Source organism: Podarcis liolepis, assembly GCF_965112155.1.
Source record: "Podarcis liolepis genome assembly, chromosome: 14".
Classification (NCBI taxonomy): domain Eukaryota; kingdom Metazoa; phylum Chordata; class Lepidosauria; order Squamata; family Lacertidae; genus Podarcis; species Podarcis liolepis.
In genome coordinates, this window is record NC_139569.1 from 26,071,451 (window position 1) to 26,089,814 (window position 18,364).

Sequence of the window (18,364 nt, forward strand, 5' to 3'; positions counted from 1 at the left end):
AGCTTGCAGCTTGCATGGGGAAGGACCTGTCATGGACCCCCCATGGAGGCTGAGGCAGCTGCTCCCAGCTGGCGAATAGAAGACTGTGTGGCTGTGGGCAGCCCAGGTGGACCATTCTGGCACCCGCGGCTCACAGGTACCTGTAGAATGAATGGCTTCTGAGAAGATGAGAAGCTATCCAGGCGAATGGAAGCTTCACAAGAAAGGAAGTGGTTAGAAACATTCAAGTACAGAACCTGAATGCTGAAGCACATTTGCATAAATCTGCATAACCTTTTTAATGTATGAGTGCAGATTCCTGCCAGCTCTCAGGCTCTTGCTGCTGGCTTACTCTGAGCCACGGGGTTCAGCCAGGATTTGATAGGCACAGTAGACTGCGTGCGGATTGGACGCTCTGCAGATTGAAGCAAAAGTTTAATTACCTACTAATTAAGAAGTGTGACTTGAACTGTACAATATAAAAATTTCGTTCCTCCATTGCTGGGGGTCTGAGTGATTTGAGGTCCCTGCCGTACTACACTTACATGGAGGCAGGGTCTGTCTTCCTTAGCTGACTCCCTTATCTTAAAACGCTCCTCAAAGAGCTCCCAGTTGGCCTTGCAGTGACTCTTGGACACAAGGGGGCAGCAGTCCTCCAGGGAGCTCTAAGCCTGCTGGCCCCCAGTTCACCATCCTCCATCAGGCCACAGAGGACCTTAAACCCACACCAGCCAGCTGTGCCCAGCAGCAGCAGCACCCCACTCTTGTCCCTGGATAAACCCTAGAATGAGATAGGGCCCTTGCCCAGCACATTAGTTTGGTGCCCTGCTGCTCGGCATGAATTGTGTTCAATTCCCAAAGTGCCACTCCTCCCCTTCACTGGGTTGGTGAGCAAAATGTGCAGCACAGCATGCAGCAGATGTGGAAAGCCCCCAGCTGATTCGCGGAAGAGAACTTGACTCCAGGAAGAGCCTGCTTTGCATGAAGTTGGGAGGAGACTGTTGAACTGGTGGGCGGGCAGGCAGCTGGTAGCAACCCTGGGCCTTCCGTAGCAGCCCACGCTCCACACTTCTGCTATTTCTGCCCTTTGTTCCAGCCCCACCCAGTTGTATGCTGGATGGTAAGAAACCTGCAGTCCAAAAGAAAAAACAAACCAGGGTTTTTTCTGGTGGAGGCAAGCACAGAATACCCATTCATTCTGTAGACTATAACAGTACAAACCTAAACATGTCTACTTGGAAGTGATTCCTACTGAATTCAGTAGGGTTACTCCCAGGTAAATGGGGCTAGAATTGCCGCCTAACTGGCCCTAACCTAGAGCTTTATAGTTCCTTGGATAGCTCAGTCAGTGGAGCATCAGACTCTTAATCATACGTTGGACGAAAGGTTTCCTGCATTGCAGAAGGTTGGACCAGTTGACCCTTGTGGTTCCTTTCAACTCTACCATTCTCTGATTCATCTGGTACTTAATGCTTCACAACTCTTGTGATGAAAAAGCTTGGTAAAGGAGAAGCAGGCTGCTAAACAGGGAAGGAAAAGCCAGCAGAAAACACCACCCACTTTCCATTGACAGAAGCCATCACTGGATAAAGGTACTTTCTATGAATGGGTGGATGCTACCATCCCTGCCGTGCTAGGGCACTTCAGTTCAGCTGTAATCTATATTCCCTTTTCATAGAATCGGGCGTATCACGTGATGCCTTTCACATTCTGCTTCCATCAGGGATGCTGATTGTCATGCTCAATACAGCTGAGGATAATCGGAAGATAAAATAACCACATGTAAAGAAGAGTGGTGTGTTACTACACCTTCAAAAGTATAGGTATATTGTTACGAAACACTGAAGCATAGTTCAGTGTATATTAGATTAATTGGAGCCTATTCTGAGCAAGTCTTGACTCGATAATTGCAATTTACCTGACAGTAGTGTAATTAGGGCAGATGGGGCTCGTCAACCTGGGAAGGTAGCCGAGCTAGGAGAAAGTAAACTCTTGTCTTAAACCTGCACTGCCTTGCAGCTATACTCATTTGTGAGAAAGTCTTTGGTGGTAAATACCGTACTCACTGCCTTGCAGAACATATTCAGGAGAAGAAAAGGCTACAGAGTAAACCCTACACAAAGCCAGAGTGGAGTCCCTAAGGTGGTAGGATGGCATCTTGTAGACTTCCTTCCAGCAACTCCTGCACCCCAGCAGGTGCCAAATGTATTGTTTTGCTTTCTTTTGACCACCTTTGAAAACCTCCCAACAGCAGAGGGACACAGCAAAGGGATGGTATCCACAATATGCAAAATACTGTTCCAAAATCCCACAAACCCCCTTGACGCAATCAAAAAACAATGGGAGCACAACATAGGCTATTAAATTAACCCCACCCAATGAACTAGAATGTGGGCTAAACCTCCCTTTAAGTCCATATCAGCCAAAAGAAGGGAGCTCACTCTGAAACTCACCTACAGGTGGTACTTGACACACTGTAAACTGGCGCTGATACACACAGGAAACTTGCCAAGATGCTGGAGAGGCTGCATCTCCACAGGCACATACTTCCACATGTGGTGGAAATGCCCTAAAACCAATCCTTCTGGACAGCAGTCCTACAAGAGGTATGCAAAATAGCTAAACAGGTATTAGCACTCACCCCATAACTGGCCCTACTGAACATCGTCCTAGAACACAGAGCTTATAACCCAACTACTCTCAGCAGCCAAAAGCCTCATAGCCAGACACTGGAGAGACCTGTCAGGAGTAAACATGGCCAATGGTATCAAATTGTATGGGAAATGACCTTAATAAAAAGGCTAACCAACAAACTGAAACTGTCACAGGGACAAATAGAAGAAGACACCTTCACCCCAGAATGGCTCTCCTTTATCACATACAGTACACAGCCCAACAAGACAACAACAAGAATCCACTGACAGCATACGAATCAGTCTGGCTTACCTGACCCAACAAGCCCTCCCTCCCCCAATGCAAAAGATCCCACTGCAGACAACCAACCACACCCTGCCCCCCAATACCTCCCACAACCAAGGAAATGTAATAAATGAACAGAAAGAAAACCTACCCAGTTGATGCTGACACAAAACCCCACACATTCACTATACAAAGGAATATAAGCCTCACCACACCACTCCTCCTCTCCCCCAACCTTATACTGTACTCAACACTAATGTCTCACAACAAATGTAACTGATTTGTAATACAGTGGTACCTCGGGTTAAGTACTTAATTCGTTCCGGAGGTCTGTACTTAACCTGAAACTGTTCTTAACCTGAAGCACCACTTTAGCTAATGGGGCCTCCCGCTGCTGCTGCGCCGCTGGAACACATTTTCTGTTCTCATCCTGAAGCAAAGTTCTTAACCTGAAGCACTATTTCTGGGTTAGCGGAGTCTGTAACCTGAAGTGTATGTAACCTGAAGCGTATGTAACCCGAGGTACCACTGTAAATACTTCGCAACCTGAAAAAAAGAGACAAGGCATGTAATCCAATAAAATCTTTAATAATTTTTTTTAATAAAGTCAATAGAGTTTAAGAGCAAATATACATAATCAAATGACATGCTTGGCTTGCCTAAACACAACAATTTCTAGCAGGCACCAAAAAGAGAACAGCCTGATCTCAATTGGCAGGGAGTTCCTGAGCATAGAAGGACTGTTGCCTTCCAAGGCAGATTCTTGAGAGCCTGCTGCAGCTGCCAGGCCCTCCCATAGCTGTTAGGGAAAGAGCCACACCACCCTCATATCTCCCATCCCCTCCATCCCATCTCTGTGGTCCTACTTGTGCTGGAGAAGAGCCTAGTGGGCTCATGTGGATTCCCTGAATGTTCAAGGTTCTAGATCTCACAGGGAGCCTACACAAGGCCAGGAGACAGAAGACATGACAGGGCCAGGTGACAGATGGGCCCTAAAGAGTAGGGACCCTCGAGCGTGCTCCCACTTTCCCCCAATGCACTTGGTGGTGCACACCTGAATGGGGCTTATGGGGAGGAGGTGCGTGGCAAACCCTCTCTTGGCCATGGAAGGTCATGGGTTGCTGCAGGCTGCAAATTGCCACCTGGTTGAGTCCTGTTTCCTCTGCTTTTTAAAAGCAGCCAGCGGCTTTTGCTCTAGGCTTCAGTGCCCTAACCGCCTCTCCTGCATCGCTGGCTACTGCTTTACCTGCAGGTTGCAAAGCTGTCTGCCTACAGGATGCTGCTTTCAGTTGTGGGGAGGAGGGAAGGGTAGGGGAACTGGCTGAGGACACTACCTCCTCCTCCTTCTCTCACCTCATGTCCTCACCACATCCTCCTGCTTGTACAGTAATATCAGGGCAAGCTGACGTCACGCCTGTTCCAGAACCAAATCTAGTTATGACTCATCAAGGCATTTGCACCTCTAGAAGGCAACCATCGCAGGAGGCTGAGCGAGGACCCACCAGGCGACAATGGCCAACTGAGGAAGAGGACCAGAGCAGTGAAGCTGGGTAAGTAAGGGGCTGCCCAGGGTCGGTGGCTTCCAGGCAGGGAGTTGGGGGGGGGCAATAACGTTGGGCAATAAGAGGTGTGTTGGGAAGAGACACCAAGCATGTGGCTGAGCGTTTGGTCACCATGATGGGAGTTCCTCCTGCTGCCAGGGCCTGACCCCATGCTTGGAAGCATGGAGTCATGGGCAGCAGGCAAATCCACCTCCTGTAGCCTCCTTTGGCCATGTTCTGTCCCCCGCCCCATTCTGGAATGGGTGCGTCCACACAGTGGAAGGAGGAGATGCCACCAACCCAACATGAGAACATAAGGAGATTCTGCTGGGTCAGGCCAAAGGGGGCCCACCGGGAAGGTGCTGGGAATTGCTGGTGGAGAAGCAACTCTCAGGCCTGGCTGGCAGCTTCATTTTCTCTGTATGTATCGAAAAGGTAAAGCTCCACATTCCTGCTGGTCTGGCCCATCAGCTAAAAATGGAATGACATGGGTGTTGTGTGAATAGGCTCTTACACAGGGGAAAAAGATGTAGTAGCGGGAGGCAGTGAAAGACAGAAGTGCCTGGCGTGCTCTGGTCCATGGGGTCACAAAGAGTCGGACACGACTAAACAACAACAGCAGCAGCAGCAGCAGCAGTGGATGGAGGGGGATTTGGATCAGGACATCAATTAGGGGAGTGCGGCTTAGTTCTTCCAACCATTTTCCTGGAAAGAAAACAATGGAAGGTTTTAATGGTGACCAGCCAGATGGCTCTGGAAGTCCATAGGCAGGACACAAACGTTGTTGCCCTCTTCTCCATTCTGGATGCTAACACAAACATCCATACAAAAAAGGCACCTCACTCTCTTTTTCATATAGTCTTCTCTCAAGCATTTTTCTTTTTTTGACAGTATAAAAAATTCCCTGGTTTGTTAATAAATCAGCCCAGCCATCGCAACTGAATTTAGTACTAGTTGGACTTTTCTCTGAAATCCTGACTGAGTCATTTCTGAATACCACTTGGCGGGTTCACAATCCACCAGAGGTTGCAATTCTCCCCCCTAAATCTGCCTGGGGTTACACTTCTAGTAAGCCTTACTGAGTTATCTGGAATGAAAACTAATAAATTGATCTCACTGTGTGAGGGGGGACCTATTAAACCACCAGTTCCTTTTTTGGGCAAGTTACATTTTAAATATTTGAATTTCTCTTTGTAATATTCATGTGGTGTCAGTCAAGAGATTCAAAGAAATTGGCTCTGTGGTTGTCCTCAGCCAAATCTGGTGCACCAACATCCCTCTCCATTGCTTTGGAGATGATGGACTTCTCCTTGAGTGGATCCTTGTTTTGTTTTATGGGGTTCTAAACCATTATTTTCCGGAACAAAGTTCCACTAATCATTTGTGCCTTGAGTGAATTACTCTTCTGTATACAAATAGATGTACCTCTCAAAACCTTGTCAAGGTGCTCTGTTTTTCCCCTGAGCGGTTCTCTTAAGGAATAAGCAGCTAATTTTGGTGGGTTGACTCATTTTATGATTTGATAATGCCTTTTACCCAGATTCTGGTTTGTTTATTGTCTGGAACAGGGTTATAATTTTTCAGAAATCAGCAGATAATTGCAGCCTGATTGTTTTCATCTTTGCGAATTAGAAATAAAACCAAAAAGGCTACGTCTGATGTAACTCAGTGAGACTTGCGATTGACCACCATTGTGAGGTCCACTTCATATGTACATTTGCGTTTGCATTTTATTTATTATTACCACCTTTTATCCCACCTTTATATCCCTCCTTTTCCTCCAAGGAGCTCAAAGTAGCATACACCCTTCTCTCTCTCCCCCCCCCCACACTATTTAATCCTATTAACAACCCTAAGAGGTAGGTTAGGCTGAGGCAGTGACTGGCCCAATATCACCCTTCAGTGGACTTGATGGCTGAGTAGGTTTTGAACCCTAGTCTCCTAGTCAACTACATTTGTTAAGTTTCATCCCAGTTGTCCTTTCTGTCAAGGTCATTTGTTTTTCCTGTTACCCTGAGCTTTGCTAATTTGAAAAGAACCCCCTCCATCTCTCAACTGAGTTACTGTGATAAAAATGATTAAAAGTACCTAGCCAAGGATGGAGGCACACTCCCCCTCCCCATTTTGATGAGGAGCCATGGATGGTTTTCCTACAGCTGTGAATCCACCTGACAGTATTTTCATCTGGCCTGTACCGAACCAGTCTGAGAACATCATGAGTGGTTTTCCAAAATTGCAGTAACAGAAGCTCAGCTAGAAGTTGCACCACAGATCAGGGAAGGAGTCAACCAGTTCAAGAGGATGTTGGTGTGGTTAATGAACAGAGACACAGAAGCTTTTGGAGGCAAGAGTGCTTCCTTCAGAAAGTGGGACAGGAAGCCGAGAACAGGAATAAATGGACAGCTTTCACAATGGAGAGGTGTGTGGCATGGGGCTCCCTGTGGATCTCAACTAATTTTGTCAATGACCTGGTGCAGTGCATTGTCCAGGTTTAGCGATGACACCAAATTTTTCAGGATCAATAAAGCAAAATGGGATTGGGTAGAGCTCCTGGAGGATCTCTGTACATTAGTCCGGTCCTGCTGGATCAGGCCAAAGGGGGACCAATGAGTCTCCTTCCCCTCCTGGGCAGCCATATGCCTAGAGGAAGCCCACAGGTAGGAGGACATGATGATGGCACTGATCTGGAGAGCAACTGGCAGTCAGAGGCTCTTGATCCTGGAGGACTATAACCTGCATTTGGTTGACCAATAAAATCTGGTGGTGGCGATATATAGACAAGTAGAATCCATTGATAGCTCTATCCTCCGTGAATTGGTCTAATCACATTTTAAAGGCATGTGATGTGGAAGCCTTAGTTCAGCTATGTGCTGCATAAAGGACTTTCTTTTATCCAGTGCTTTCCCCCCTAGAAAAATAGGTGCCGGTACTCACCGTGAAGTTGTTACAGTAAGTGCCCCACTTTTTTTACAACAACAAAAAAGAGGTGCCAGTACTGCTTACCCTCGAGTACTCCCTGCAAAGAAAGAAAAAGTGCTGCTTTTATCTATCTTGATTTTTTCAGCATTCAGCTTCATTGAATGTTCATGAGTTCTCCACCCACACTCTCTGTGTCATGCATAATTCTATAAATTTCTGTTATGTTGCCTCTTACTCACCTTTTCTCTAAAGGTCCCAAATGCTGAAGTCTTTCTTTATAATTTTGGTTGCCCCTTTCTGAACGTTTCCCAACTCTAGCTTATCCTTTTAGAGTTGAGGTTATCAGAACTGTACACAATATTCCAAATGTGGTCTCATTTGTATAATGGCATTATGATGCTGGCAGATTTATCTTCCATTTCCCCCCACTAATGATCCCTACTATGGAATAATGCCTTTTTCACAGCTGCTGAATACTGGGTCAATGTCTTCTCTGAGCTATCTATTATGACCTCAAGATTTCATTTCTGGTCTGTCACCGCCAGTTTAAACCACATGAGAAATTTAGACCATATGGGAAATTATGTTTTTATTTGTTTGTTTGCCCCAATATTCATCACTTGACACTTATTTACAGTGAATTTACAAGATGAGAAACAGATAATGGGCGAGTGGCAAAGCCTTGGAGAATATTTTAAAAGATATGATACTAAAACTAACCTACAAGTAGGGGTAATTTCAGGAGCAACAGTTAACAACAATGGAGGAATTAAAAGGAGAAAAATAGGGTCGGAGAATTATCAGATATGCAGCAATGTAAGGTACACCTAGAATGCTACGGTGTGTTGGGTTGGGATGTCTGTAGCGACATTTTGTATGATGGAAAATGTATGATGTGTAAATAGAAAAATGGAAAATGCATAAATTAAAATAAAATAAGAATACAGTGAATTGCATGTCTGTGCGTATCCTGCTGTGAGGGCACCCTGACAGCTCAAAAAATGTGAGTTTGCAATCTGGCTGGTCTTTGAGGATTTGGACTCCAGATGCTCCTCTCACTCAGTGCCTGAAAGTTTCTGGGATCCCTTCCTGGAATCTCACATTCCTCTCTCTCCTTCCTGATAAAGTTGCTCTGAATTGTCTTGCAGGGGGCCTCAGGGGACTGTGGCAAAAGGAAGGATGGCAGACCAGGTGTGGGGATGGCTGCTGCTGCTGCTCTTCCTTCAGCAAGGTAAGCCCAGCCTCCAAGAATGCATTCAGACGATTGAAAGTGGTTTTGCTTTCCATGTGGGAGGAAGTGGAGGGGGAAGTTCACACACGCACGCAGTGCAGCTTATTCATTCACTTTCCAAAAACAACACTCATCGAGACATTTTGAAACAATGCAGAAAGACCTGTTTGCCAGAAGCAACAGTGCAATGAGTTTGTGCAAGCAGTGTCATCAAGTGCTTTCAGTGGGGTGGGGATTATCATTGTCACCATGTCAAGGGGTGTCGTAGTGAAAGCCAAATGGAGTGTCTGTGCAACTGTGGCACATCCCTCACTGTTAGGGGTGGAAAGATGTCAGCTGATGAGCAGGGATTGGAACAGGATTGTGCAGCCGTTGTGGGATTCAATCCTGTCCTGCTCATTGGCTGACACTACCAGTGATGGGCATGCGATCTTGCAGGCCAAAGTGCAGCCCCTGGTAGGCCAAGGTGGGCCCACAAGCGAGAGGCTCTCCACCCCTCCCCTATAGTGTCAAGACGCCTATTCCGTAGTCTCCAATTGCAAGAATGTCCCTATTTTCTGTGGGATGTATTATTAAACATTCCCATATTTACATCTGAGGAATTTTGGAGGGTATGCACCTCCTCTCAGCCTGATTGTTTGGGACAGGGATTTTTGAGCCACAAGAAGATGCTGATGGTGTGTGGATGCCCTATCAAGACTGAGTGCTCAAAGCAGAGCGACTAAATGCCTGCTGTGGAAATAGCCTTCAATTCCTTGGCAATGGGGTGGAGATCTTGATCCCCTTGCTAGGGATGTCCTACTGTAGGTGACCCATAAGCAAACACCTGCGCTGACCAGAATGACCACCCAAAATCCACAAGTGGTCAGCACTAGAAGTCCAAAGTTCAATCACAGGGAAGGCCAGTAAGTTGGAATTGGAGGCTTTTAGGCCTGAGCTTCAGAGCACAGCTGCAGGTGGAGATGGTTCTGACCGAGGCACCTAGATTCAGTAGGTTGGATTGGTTTTGTTTCTTCGGGAGGCAGGCCTACCCACCTCCTCTACCAGAATCAATTATCTTTCAGTTGTATTGTGGGGTAGGGGACAGATGGGTCTCTGCATCATGCATTCTATCCTCTGAGCAGCCACATCTGTCTCACCTTTCTCACCTCCAGCTTCAGCTTGTGGGAATCTCACCTGTTTTGCCGACTACATCAATACCTTGACATGCATGTGGGGAAATGACCCCCATGCCTCCAGCAGAGCTCAGTACCATCTCACAGCAACATGGTATGTATGGATGTATGGCTGTGGAGGAAGGCGTGCCGTTGACCCCAGCCCCCTGGGACTTTAGGGCTGCCCCCATGACTTTCACAATGTTCGGGGGCAGAATATCTTTCTCTGTGGCTCCCAAATCCTGGCTTTGCTTGGGAGTGGGGCGAGGGGGGGGGGGAATGGCCCCCTTCTCTGCTAACCCCTGGGGCTCCTTGGCACACCTTTGTGGACATACTTAACCAGCTGCTTCGGCTGTAGCTGAGTCTGCTCTCTAGCTAATGTTGGTCAGGCTTGTGCCATCAGACAACCCTGCTGCACATTTGTGGTGGGTGTGTCTCCTCACAGCTGCCAGGATGAACGCCACTTTAGCCACTGAGCCCTCCTTGGCCACTGCCAGCTCCCTTCATGCCTTCAGCTTTCCTTTCCTTTAAGTCCTTCTGAATCTGGAATGACAAGCAGGGTTTCCCAGAGCTGGGTCTCCAGCTGTTTTTGGACTACAATTCCCATAATCCACTGGTCCTGCTAGCTAGGGATGATGGGAGTTGTAGTCCAAAACCAGCTGGAGACCCAACTTTGGGAAATCCTGGACTAGAGCAAGACAGTTTGGATTGGGGGGGGGGGTGAAGGCTAAGGCAGCCCACCCCAGCCAGCAGGTTCATTCCAGCAAGTGGCTGCTTGGTAGAATGGGGAAAGGGATGAAGCTGGTAGGGTCCCCATGGGCCATGCAGGGCAGCGTCCTCTTTTTTTAAAATGCAAATTTAATCTCTTCAATTTTTAAAAACATAATCCCATATTCCCAAATACAAACGGGTATGCTAAACATTAGGAGGAAGACTTTCAGCCCCCTGTTGCTCATTCTTATCATGGAAGTTCATGGTTTCTCATTATGTCTGAATTGAGCTTAAAAATAGTAAGTTTGATGGTTTTCAGTGCAGTCGATTTGATAGATCTTGTTAAAAATGGTATTGGAAAATAATTTTATATACAACATTTGGAAAGTCAGGTACATTTAAAACCAAGACACAAATGTTTGCTAGTTCTGAATGGTTTGTATCTGTAAACAAAGATCTGTCTTTAAAAATCTGAGCAACAATTTTGAGAGGGATTATCAAAACAATTTCATTTGTAGTCCCCTGTAGTAAAACCAAGTATACAAAAAGAACAGGCCCCATATGCTCATCACCCTTGACAAACGCCTGAAACCAAACTACATTTGAACACAGTAATATGAAAAAAAAGAATAGCACTTCTACCACACAAGCTCTCGCTTTGTTTCCAATATGAATTCATCATCAAAAAATTAAAAACAGAGATCAGTCTTATTTACACATTTTTCCTATTTTTCATCTAATCTCATCAGGATTTAAAGTGAATTAAAATGAATGGGGAACTTCAATCATCAAAAACTTTGCATCCCAGGGGAGTCCTTTCAGAAAATTTATCTTTATTAATTGCGGGTGATAATTATTTTTCCACTCCCCAGCTACATGTACAGGGTGCCAATGTACATGTAATGTACATGTAATGTATTCTCAGTGATCTGTTATTTTAAAAGTGTGCAGTATCAGGAAATCCAGATCATCCAAATAAGTACTGGAACACCCAAAGATTTGGGGCATTAAGGAAACCGGGAGCCAAAAATTTGAAAGCATTCATACCTCTATAATTCTAAAGGTCATTGTGTAGTTAATAGGAACCGCAAGTTTGTACCTGCTCACACTAATGGACTTCACTGACAAGCAAAGATATAATGTAAGACAGCTGGTCAGTTCAGTAGGCCCTTGGCAACTTATGGACACATACACACAGCTTGGACAGCAGCAGATATGACCATATGTTTTTAAAGATGATCATTAAATGTTGCTTTTAATGAAACACCTCAAAACACGCTGATGATATCTTAATAGGGTAATGCATTTATATTCATTTGAATGCTGCCTGCAGTTGCTTCGAAGCACAGGATAATAGAGGTCTAAAGGTTACCCTACATACATGCTTTTACAAATGAGTTAAAGACATTCTGTCTCTGTTTCCTCGTCACTGCCTGCAACACCCCTGTCTGTGGATGCTGTGACATCTTCATTGGTACCCTAGCCATTATCTCCTCTCTCAGCTGCTTCACCCTTTGGGCCACCCTCAGATGCACTGTTATCTTTAGATGGCTGAACGCCTTCTGGGAGCTGGACACGTTTCCGAAGAATCTGCGTCAGATGCTGTTTTTGGCGTTTCTGTATTTGGATCACCTAAAAACTTTTGCCAACCCTTCAGTCTCTCTTCCCTTTCTCTTGAAGTCTCCTTGACCTGATAATCTGTTACACCATCCCATGTCTCCACAGAGAGCTGACGTCCACCAAACCATCGCTCATTGAGTGCCTGTTTGCAGGCATCTCCTTCTTCTGCTTCTTTAAATGACACAGAAGCAACACCATCTGGGTGCCTATCAAATAAAATTACTTTCTTTACTTGTCCAAACTTTTCACATTCTGTCTGAAGATCTTCTCTTATCTCATTTAGCACTAAAGGATCTTCCTCAAAATCGCTTGGGTGGAACATGTTCCTGATAATGATAACACGCTCGTGCCGCATTCGAACACTGCCATCTTTCTTCTCCTGTCTCCAATCCAGAAGTTTTTGTTGTTGAGATAGCTTCTTCTTATGGCCTTTGGATTTCTTTTACTTCTTGCTGGCATCGTACTCCCCCTTCGGTTGAAACTGTGCAACTTCCACATGCAATTTGTAGCCTCTAATTTCATTTTCATCCAATAGTTTGAATGCTAGTTCAACAGATTCTCTCTTTAAGTAGCAGCAGAGCCCATCTCCTTTCAGATTTCCTTCTTTGTCTTTGTAAAGTTTAATTTTAGGCTCCTCTGTTTGCGGATCACGCATAACAATACCACACATAACCTGCACAAACTCATCTTTTGTAATGTCTGGCGGTAAACCTGTCACATATACATTTGTGTTTCTCTGTTCTTCAACATGAAACCATCCTGCGTCAGGTTTTATTCTCTCTCCTTTTGGTTTAAGATCCGTTGCCTGAGATGCTTTTGGACCTGTTGCCTGCTGGACCTTGGTAGCCTGTAGGCGTTTTAGATTCAGTCTTTCTAAGAGAGGCAGATGAACTATCTGAACTTTCAGTGGGAAAGCCATAGTTAGCATGATATGTTGCCAGGAAATCTTCAGTAACCTTCGGGAACCAGGCCTTCTTGTCGGGATCCCACTCGTACTGCGTCCTGTCTGCTGGGTCCGTGAAAGGGTCCTCGCCGCCTTCCTCGCCCTCCTTGCCGTACTGCTCCTGCAGCCGCAGCTGCCAGTAGAACTCCTCGTTCAGATCCGAGGCGCCAATACTCATGTTGCGGCCGGAGCCCAGGCTGACGAGGCGGAAAACACGCGGCGACTCAGCAGCGCCTCACAAGCTAGGCCGTGCCTCAGGTGCCGCCGCCTCCTACTCGGGAGCCGCCAGACTGCACGAAGCCCCAATTGGGGTCCTCTTGAGCATCATGGCTGTGGCTGTGGGACTTTCCTGGCTCACGGAGGGAGCAGCCATGGCCGTCCCACACTGAGCGGGGGCATCTTTGGTGTTCGCAGGGACTGTGGAGAAGGTGGCAACTGCTCCTTCACCTTCAATGGTACCACTGCCGCCGCCGCCCGATACACCTGCTTTGCAGAGCAGAATATCTGCTTTGGGAACAACAACTTTGAGGTGGTCGTGAAGCGGGGGGATGAGCAACGGCAAGTGTGTAAGAACGAGTTTGTCTTCCAAGAACACTGTAAGTATGGGGGGATAGGACTCTGTGCCCGTCTGGACACGTGAGTGGGACTGGGAGGAGGAGGACACACACGGGCTGCTGGCGTGCGCAGCGAGAAAGGGCTCAGAGACCCTTCCTCACTTAACAGGTGTGGTGGTGGCATTTTTTGAGATTTGGGTTTATTTACAAGGTTAAAGGCAAGGAGTTTTCAAGCTCCTGCAGCTAGCTAACCTTGGGCTGATTAAACAACCTGGGGCCTTTTAAATGTTTTGACGGGTTTATTCTCCATCCCGCCCCCCGCGCCATTATGTATTTTGTGTTTTTCTGTTGTAAACTGCCCTGGAATCTTCGAATGAAGGGTGGTGTAGTCAATGAATGAATGAATGAATGAGTGAATATGAATGTGAATGAATAACCCACTGCCTTTCATTCAACCCCAGCAGCCCCAGGTGCTTTCACCTTGCTCCACTTGGAGGCTGGAGGGACATCCCTCTGTCGTGCCCCGCAGGGGCTTCCCCCCAAAACTACACCCTGGGGATTTGGGGGTGTCACTGCTGCTTCACCCAGTGGGTGGGGGCCAAGTCCTGTCAGCCAGGTGCCCTCAGGAGCCCACCTTGACTCTTTCCCCAGTTAAGCCGTCCCCGCCGTTCAGCCTGAGGGCTATTGTCTCCCCTGAGGGCTACAACCTCTCCTGGAGCACCATGTACCAGCAAGATGAGTACTTCTACCTGGACACGGAGCTGCAGTATGAGTTGCGCTACCGGCAGAGGGGACATCCATGGCAGGTAAGCCAGGAGGCAAGGGCCAGCCTGAGCTGAATAGCGGCAGGCGCCATTTGCCAAGTCAGGCCCTCAATGGCTGGCCATCCTGGAGCTCAGCCCCAAAGTTTCTTAGTGCTTCTCTGGACTTGGGCTTCAGGGGCACCGGGAAGTCATGGGGCTCTTTCAGGATCATTTGAGTAACTCCTCTGAATTGCTACGAAGGTGGCAGAGGTAGGGAGCGTTTCCCATAATTCCTCCCAGCTATTTGGCTTCTTCCCTTTCCTGCAGGGACACAGCCATCTTCTGCAGTACACCGAGACCTTGTGGCTCCCCCAGGAGTTTGAAGGGGACACAGACTACGAACTCCAGGTTCGGGCGAAGCCAAGGGAAGACTCCTTATACCAGGGTGCTTGGAGCGGCTGGAGCCCCAAGACAACCTTGAGGACGCTGCCAAGGGGTGAGTCCCCCCCTCCCTCCTCAAGAGGGGGTCTTGGCCTCTGCCCATACAAGGAGGCCTGAACCTTGCCATCAAAGGCCGTTCATAAGCCCCTCTCCCAGTCCAGGGGGGCCTTCTGCACCTTTGAGACCATGAATCCATGGCAGATCAGAGGAGCAGCCTCTCTTCTTTCCTGTCAAGAAGTAGACCCCCTCCTGCTACTCTGCTGCCCTAGGAGGGAGCTCTGGCCATGATCCAAGGAAAACTCATCCTGACTGAGCCCCAGAGCCCAGCCCACCCTGGCAACCCCCAGTGGAGCTACCAAAGAAAGTAACTGATATTACTGGTTTCCTTCCTCAGCCATGGAGGACAGGCCAGGAGACAAGTGGTCCTTGTGGTTCCTGCTGGTGCTCAGCCCATTGGTTGCTCTCGTGGTCTTCCTGGGCTGGCAGCACCAAAGGTGAGTGTGGGAGTTGGATGCTAGATGCTGAGGTGGTGGGGCTGCTGAGAGCTTCTGGTTGGCTGCAGGCTGCCCACTTCCCAGCTGGATGACCTACCCTACACAGAGAAAGGAAATGGTGGGTGGGGGAGGCATCACCTCCTAAGAAGTCATGCTCAGGTAAGTCCACCAAGCCCACTCCCTCTTTCCCTCAGTCTGCAGAGCACCAGCCACGGGCTTGCTTGCTTGTGGCAGTGGGTGGCTGAGTTCCCTAGAAAGGGAAGCCATGAGGTTCCTTGGACAAGGCAGTTGCCGGGCAGCAAGCCTGAGACGCCAATGCCTCAAGGCCTGGCCATGCTCCTAGTCCCTCCCGTGGGTAGTCGGTGGAATGAAGTTTGGGCACTCCCCACAAAAGGCATCCAGCTCTCCTTTCCCTCTGGCAGGTTGTGGAAGAAGCTGGACATCTTCATCCCCAGCCCGGCCCCCTTTTTCCAGCCCCTCTACCTGATCCACAATGGAGACTTCAAGGTACAAACAACTCCTACCCACCAGACAGGAGGGGCAGGGGAGGGTGTTGGAGTGGCTGTTTGAATTGACCCACAGGCACCTACGGATCCTCCGGGCATCACCCAAGGCAGAAAGTTCCTGTATGTGTGTGTTTGGGGGGGGGGTCCTGCCTCAAGTGCCAGGAGCCTTAAGGCATGGTCGGTGGGAGGGAGGACATCAGGCTGCCTAATATTCTGCAGAGAAGTTGGGGACTTGGTGGAGGGGTGGGGGTCTCCTCTGGACACAAGGCCTTCTCCCCCACCCCAGGCTTTCTCCATGTCCCCCTTCCCACAGCAGGGGCTCTGCCTGCTTCTCTCTCACCCCAATTCCCATCCTTATGGGGCAGGATTCTCTCTGAAAAAGTGAACTCTGGGCAGAGTCCTGTGGAAAGCACATAGCCCTTGCAGCCACCAGGTGCATTACAGGTGGGGGAGGAGTTTTCTCTTGGCACAGAAGGATGCCAGGAGATGATGGGGTAGCTGATAAGTGGGCACTTTGTTGCACAGTCTGGGCTGGAGGAAGGAGCTCCTCTCCTGGGATATGTCCTTCTGAAGGTATGCAATTCCTTCCATTCCCCAGATGGTTAAAAAAAGGCCCACACCTGCTGTTTCTCTGGCCACGGCCTGCTGACACCTCTCTCTCTCTCTCTCTCTCTCTCTCTCCCCTGTGCAGAAGTGGGTGGGCAGCGGCATCTCCTGCCCTGGAGCCATGCTGGACAACTTTGAATGGAGCACAGCCCTGCTGGATGTGTTTGGGATGGGCCATAAACCCCTTCCCCCCAGCCCTGCCAAGGAGCAGCAGAGTGGGGGCCATGCACCCTCCCCTGCTACATTTGCTTCCCACCTGCCTGGGAGCCAGGATGCCACCCACGAGCAGGCCTACGGCCACCTCTCCATTGACACTGTCACTGTGACTGGAGAGTTTACCGCCTGCTGCCCGCGGTGCAAGGGGGCCACAGCATGCTGTGCTCTGGAGGAGGACCAGGACGAAAGAGATGCCTACCAGGGCATCCTCTTCAATGAGGGCCAGATCTCCGAGAATCTGCTCCTGGTGGACATGGTCCCACCAGCAGCAGCCCAGAGGAAGGCTTTCTTGTCTGCCTTGGAGTCCTGGTCAGGAGACCCTCTCCTCGAGACTCTTACTCCTTTCTCGCAAGCTGGTGGCTCCCTGGGCAGAAAAAGGTCTGGGAAGGAGGTGGACTTTTTTGGTTCGCCTCCTGAGCCCTGGACCCTGGAAGGCCTCTTGTCTCCAGAGGAGGAGGACATAGCTTCCTACCGAGACCTGCTCTCTCCTGACTTGGATGCAGATGGGGACCTCCTTGCCAATGGCCTGGATCTGGATACCATTGACAGTGGCTTTGCAGAGTGTGACTGTGGGAGCCCTGTGGACTCTGAGTTTGAGAGGAGGCCGGCAGGCTGTGGGTCTGAACCCCTCAGTGTGGAAAGCGGAGAGACAGGGGAAGAGCTCCTGCCCAGCTATGTCAAGCAGTGGGTCTCCTCCTGTCACAACAGAGCGCAGCCCAGTTAAAAGCACAGAGGGGGAAGCAGGAGCTGAGCACCTGTCGAGGCCACTGTGAAGCTCCTTCACTCCTTGCAAAGATCTATGGGTCTTGCTTGGACGCTCAGCTTTCTCCTGCATAAGAGAGACATAAGCAGGGAAGCCTTTGCTGCCACTACCAGACACCTCCTCCTTTGCGCCAGGAGACCCACCCACCCCAGGACTGGAAGCTGTTTTTTCCCCTCCTTGGCAAATTCCTCTTTTTGCTTACAAAGGTTAATATTTTTACAAAGGCTGTGAAATCTTTGGATGAAGTTGGGAGTGTCAACTACAAAGCAGACTTCAAGTTCCAAGCCACAGGGGGTGCACATGGGTGGGATGGGGTGAGCTGGGCAGAGAGAGGGAGACATGCACATCACATTTGCTCCACCCCTATGGTGGGGAGAAAATTGTAGTCTTCAAGGCCAGCATCAATCAGGAGGAGGCCCCCCACCAAAGCTGGACTCTCAGCAGCAGCAGCAGCAGCAGCAGCTTCGCTCCATGAAGAGCCCCAGAGGACCCCCAACCTTCCCCCTCCCTCTTTCCTTATCCTTTCCTCCTCTTTTTTGGGGCCACCACACTTCAGGCTGTGAGCCCTGGGCAGGGACCAATTATGTTGGCATTTGTTGTATAGCAATTAATAAAGAAGGTCTATCACAGTTGTGGTGATTTGTGTGACTAGTGGAGTGTGTGCATGGCCATTGCTTGGGGGAGTGAAGGCCAAGGCAAAAGGGGAGAAAAAGGAGACAGGGAGGACAGAGTTTCCCCCACAAAGGGAAGTCCAAGCCTGAATTGGAAACTGAAAATCAGCTGGTGGGTCTGGGATAGGGTGGAGGGGGGTTACTATTGCACATATTAATATTGCGTAGCTTGAAACAATTGGATGCATAAAAGCTGACTCCTTTCGGAATAAAAATTGTCCAGACCCATAAATATGATTCAGAGCTTTACTAACCAGAACTTCTTCAAAACTGGTACAGTACAAAAACAAATGATAACTCCAAATAATTCCGTAAGACTTGTCCAAGCATAGGCTCAATATCTTAGAAATATG

The 18,364-nt window shown here is 48.6% G+C and overlaps 1 protein-coding gene across 1 annotated transcript; it reads left to right on the forward strand.

Annotated features, from left to right (window-relative positions):
• Positions 1–3,553: 3,553 nt before the first annotated feature.
• On the forward strand, positions 3,554–17,969 carry IL21R (interleukin 21 receptor). The gene is made up of 9 exons (XM_083474050.1): positions 3,554–4,448; positions 8,507–8,589; positions 9,744–9,858; positions 13,432–13,613; positions 14,223–14,377; positions 14,642–14,810; positions 15,150–15,249; positions 15,672–15,756; positions 16,447–17,969. Exons 1-9 carry the CDS (start codon positions 4,255–4,257, stop codon positions 17,299–17,301), a joined length of 1,938 nt encoding a protein of 645 aa, XP_083330176.1. The 5' UTR covers positions 3,554–4,254; the 3' UTR covers positions 17,302–17,969.
• Positions 17,970–18,364: the final 395 nt, after the last annotated feature.

Excerpts from the sequence above, each read along its gene's own strand:
- IL21R (XM_083474050.1), top strand. The coding sequence starts at position 4,255 with ATGTCCTCACCACATCCTCCTGCTTGTACAGTAATATCAGGGCAAGCT. Across the intron at positions 13,614-14,222 it reads GTTTGTCTTCCAAGAACACT|TTAAGCCGTCCCCGCCGTTC; the intron begins GTAAGTATGGGG and ends CTCTTTCCCCAG. Across the intron at positions 14,811-15,149 it reads CTTGAGGACGCTGCCAAGGG|CCATGGAGGACAGGCCAGGA; the intron begins GTGAGTCCCCCC and ends TTCCTTCCTCAG.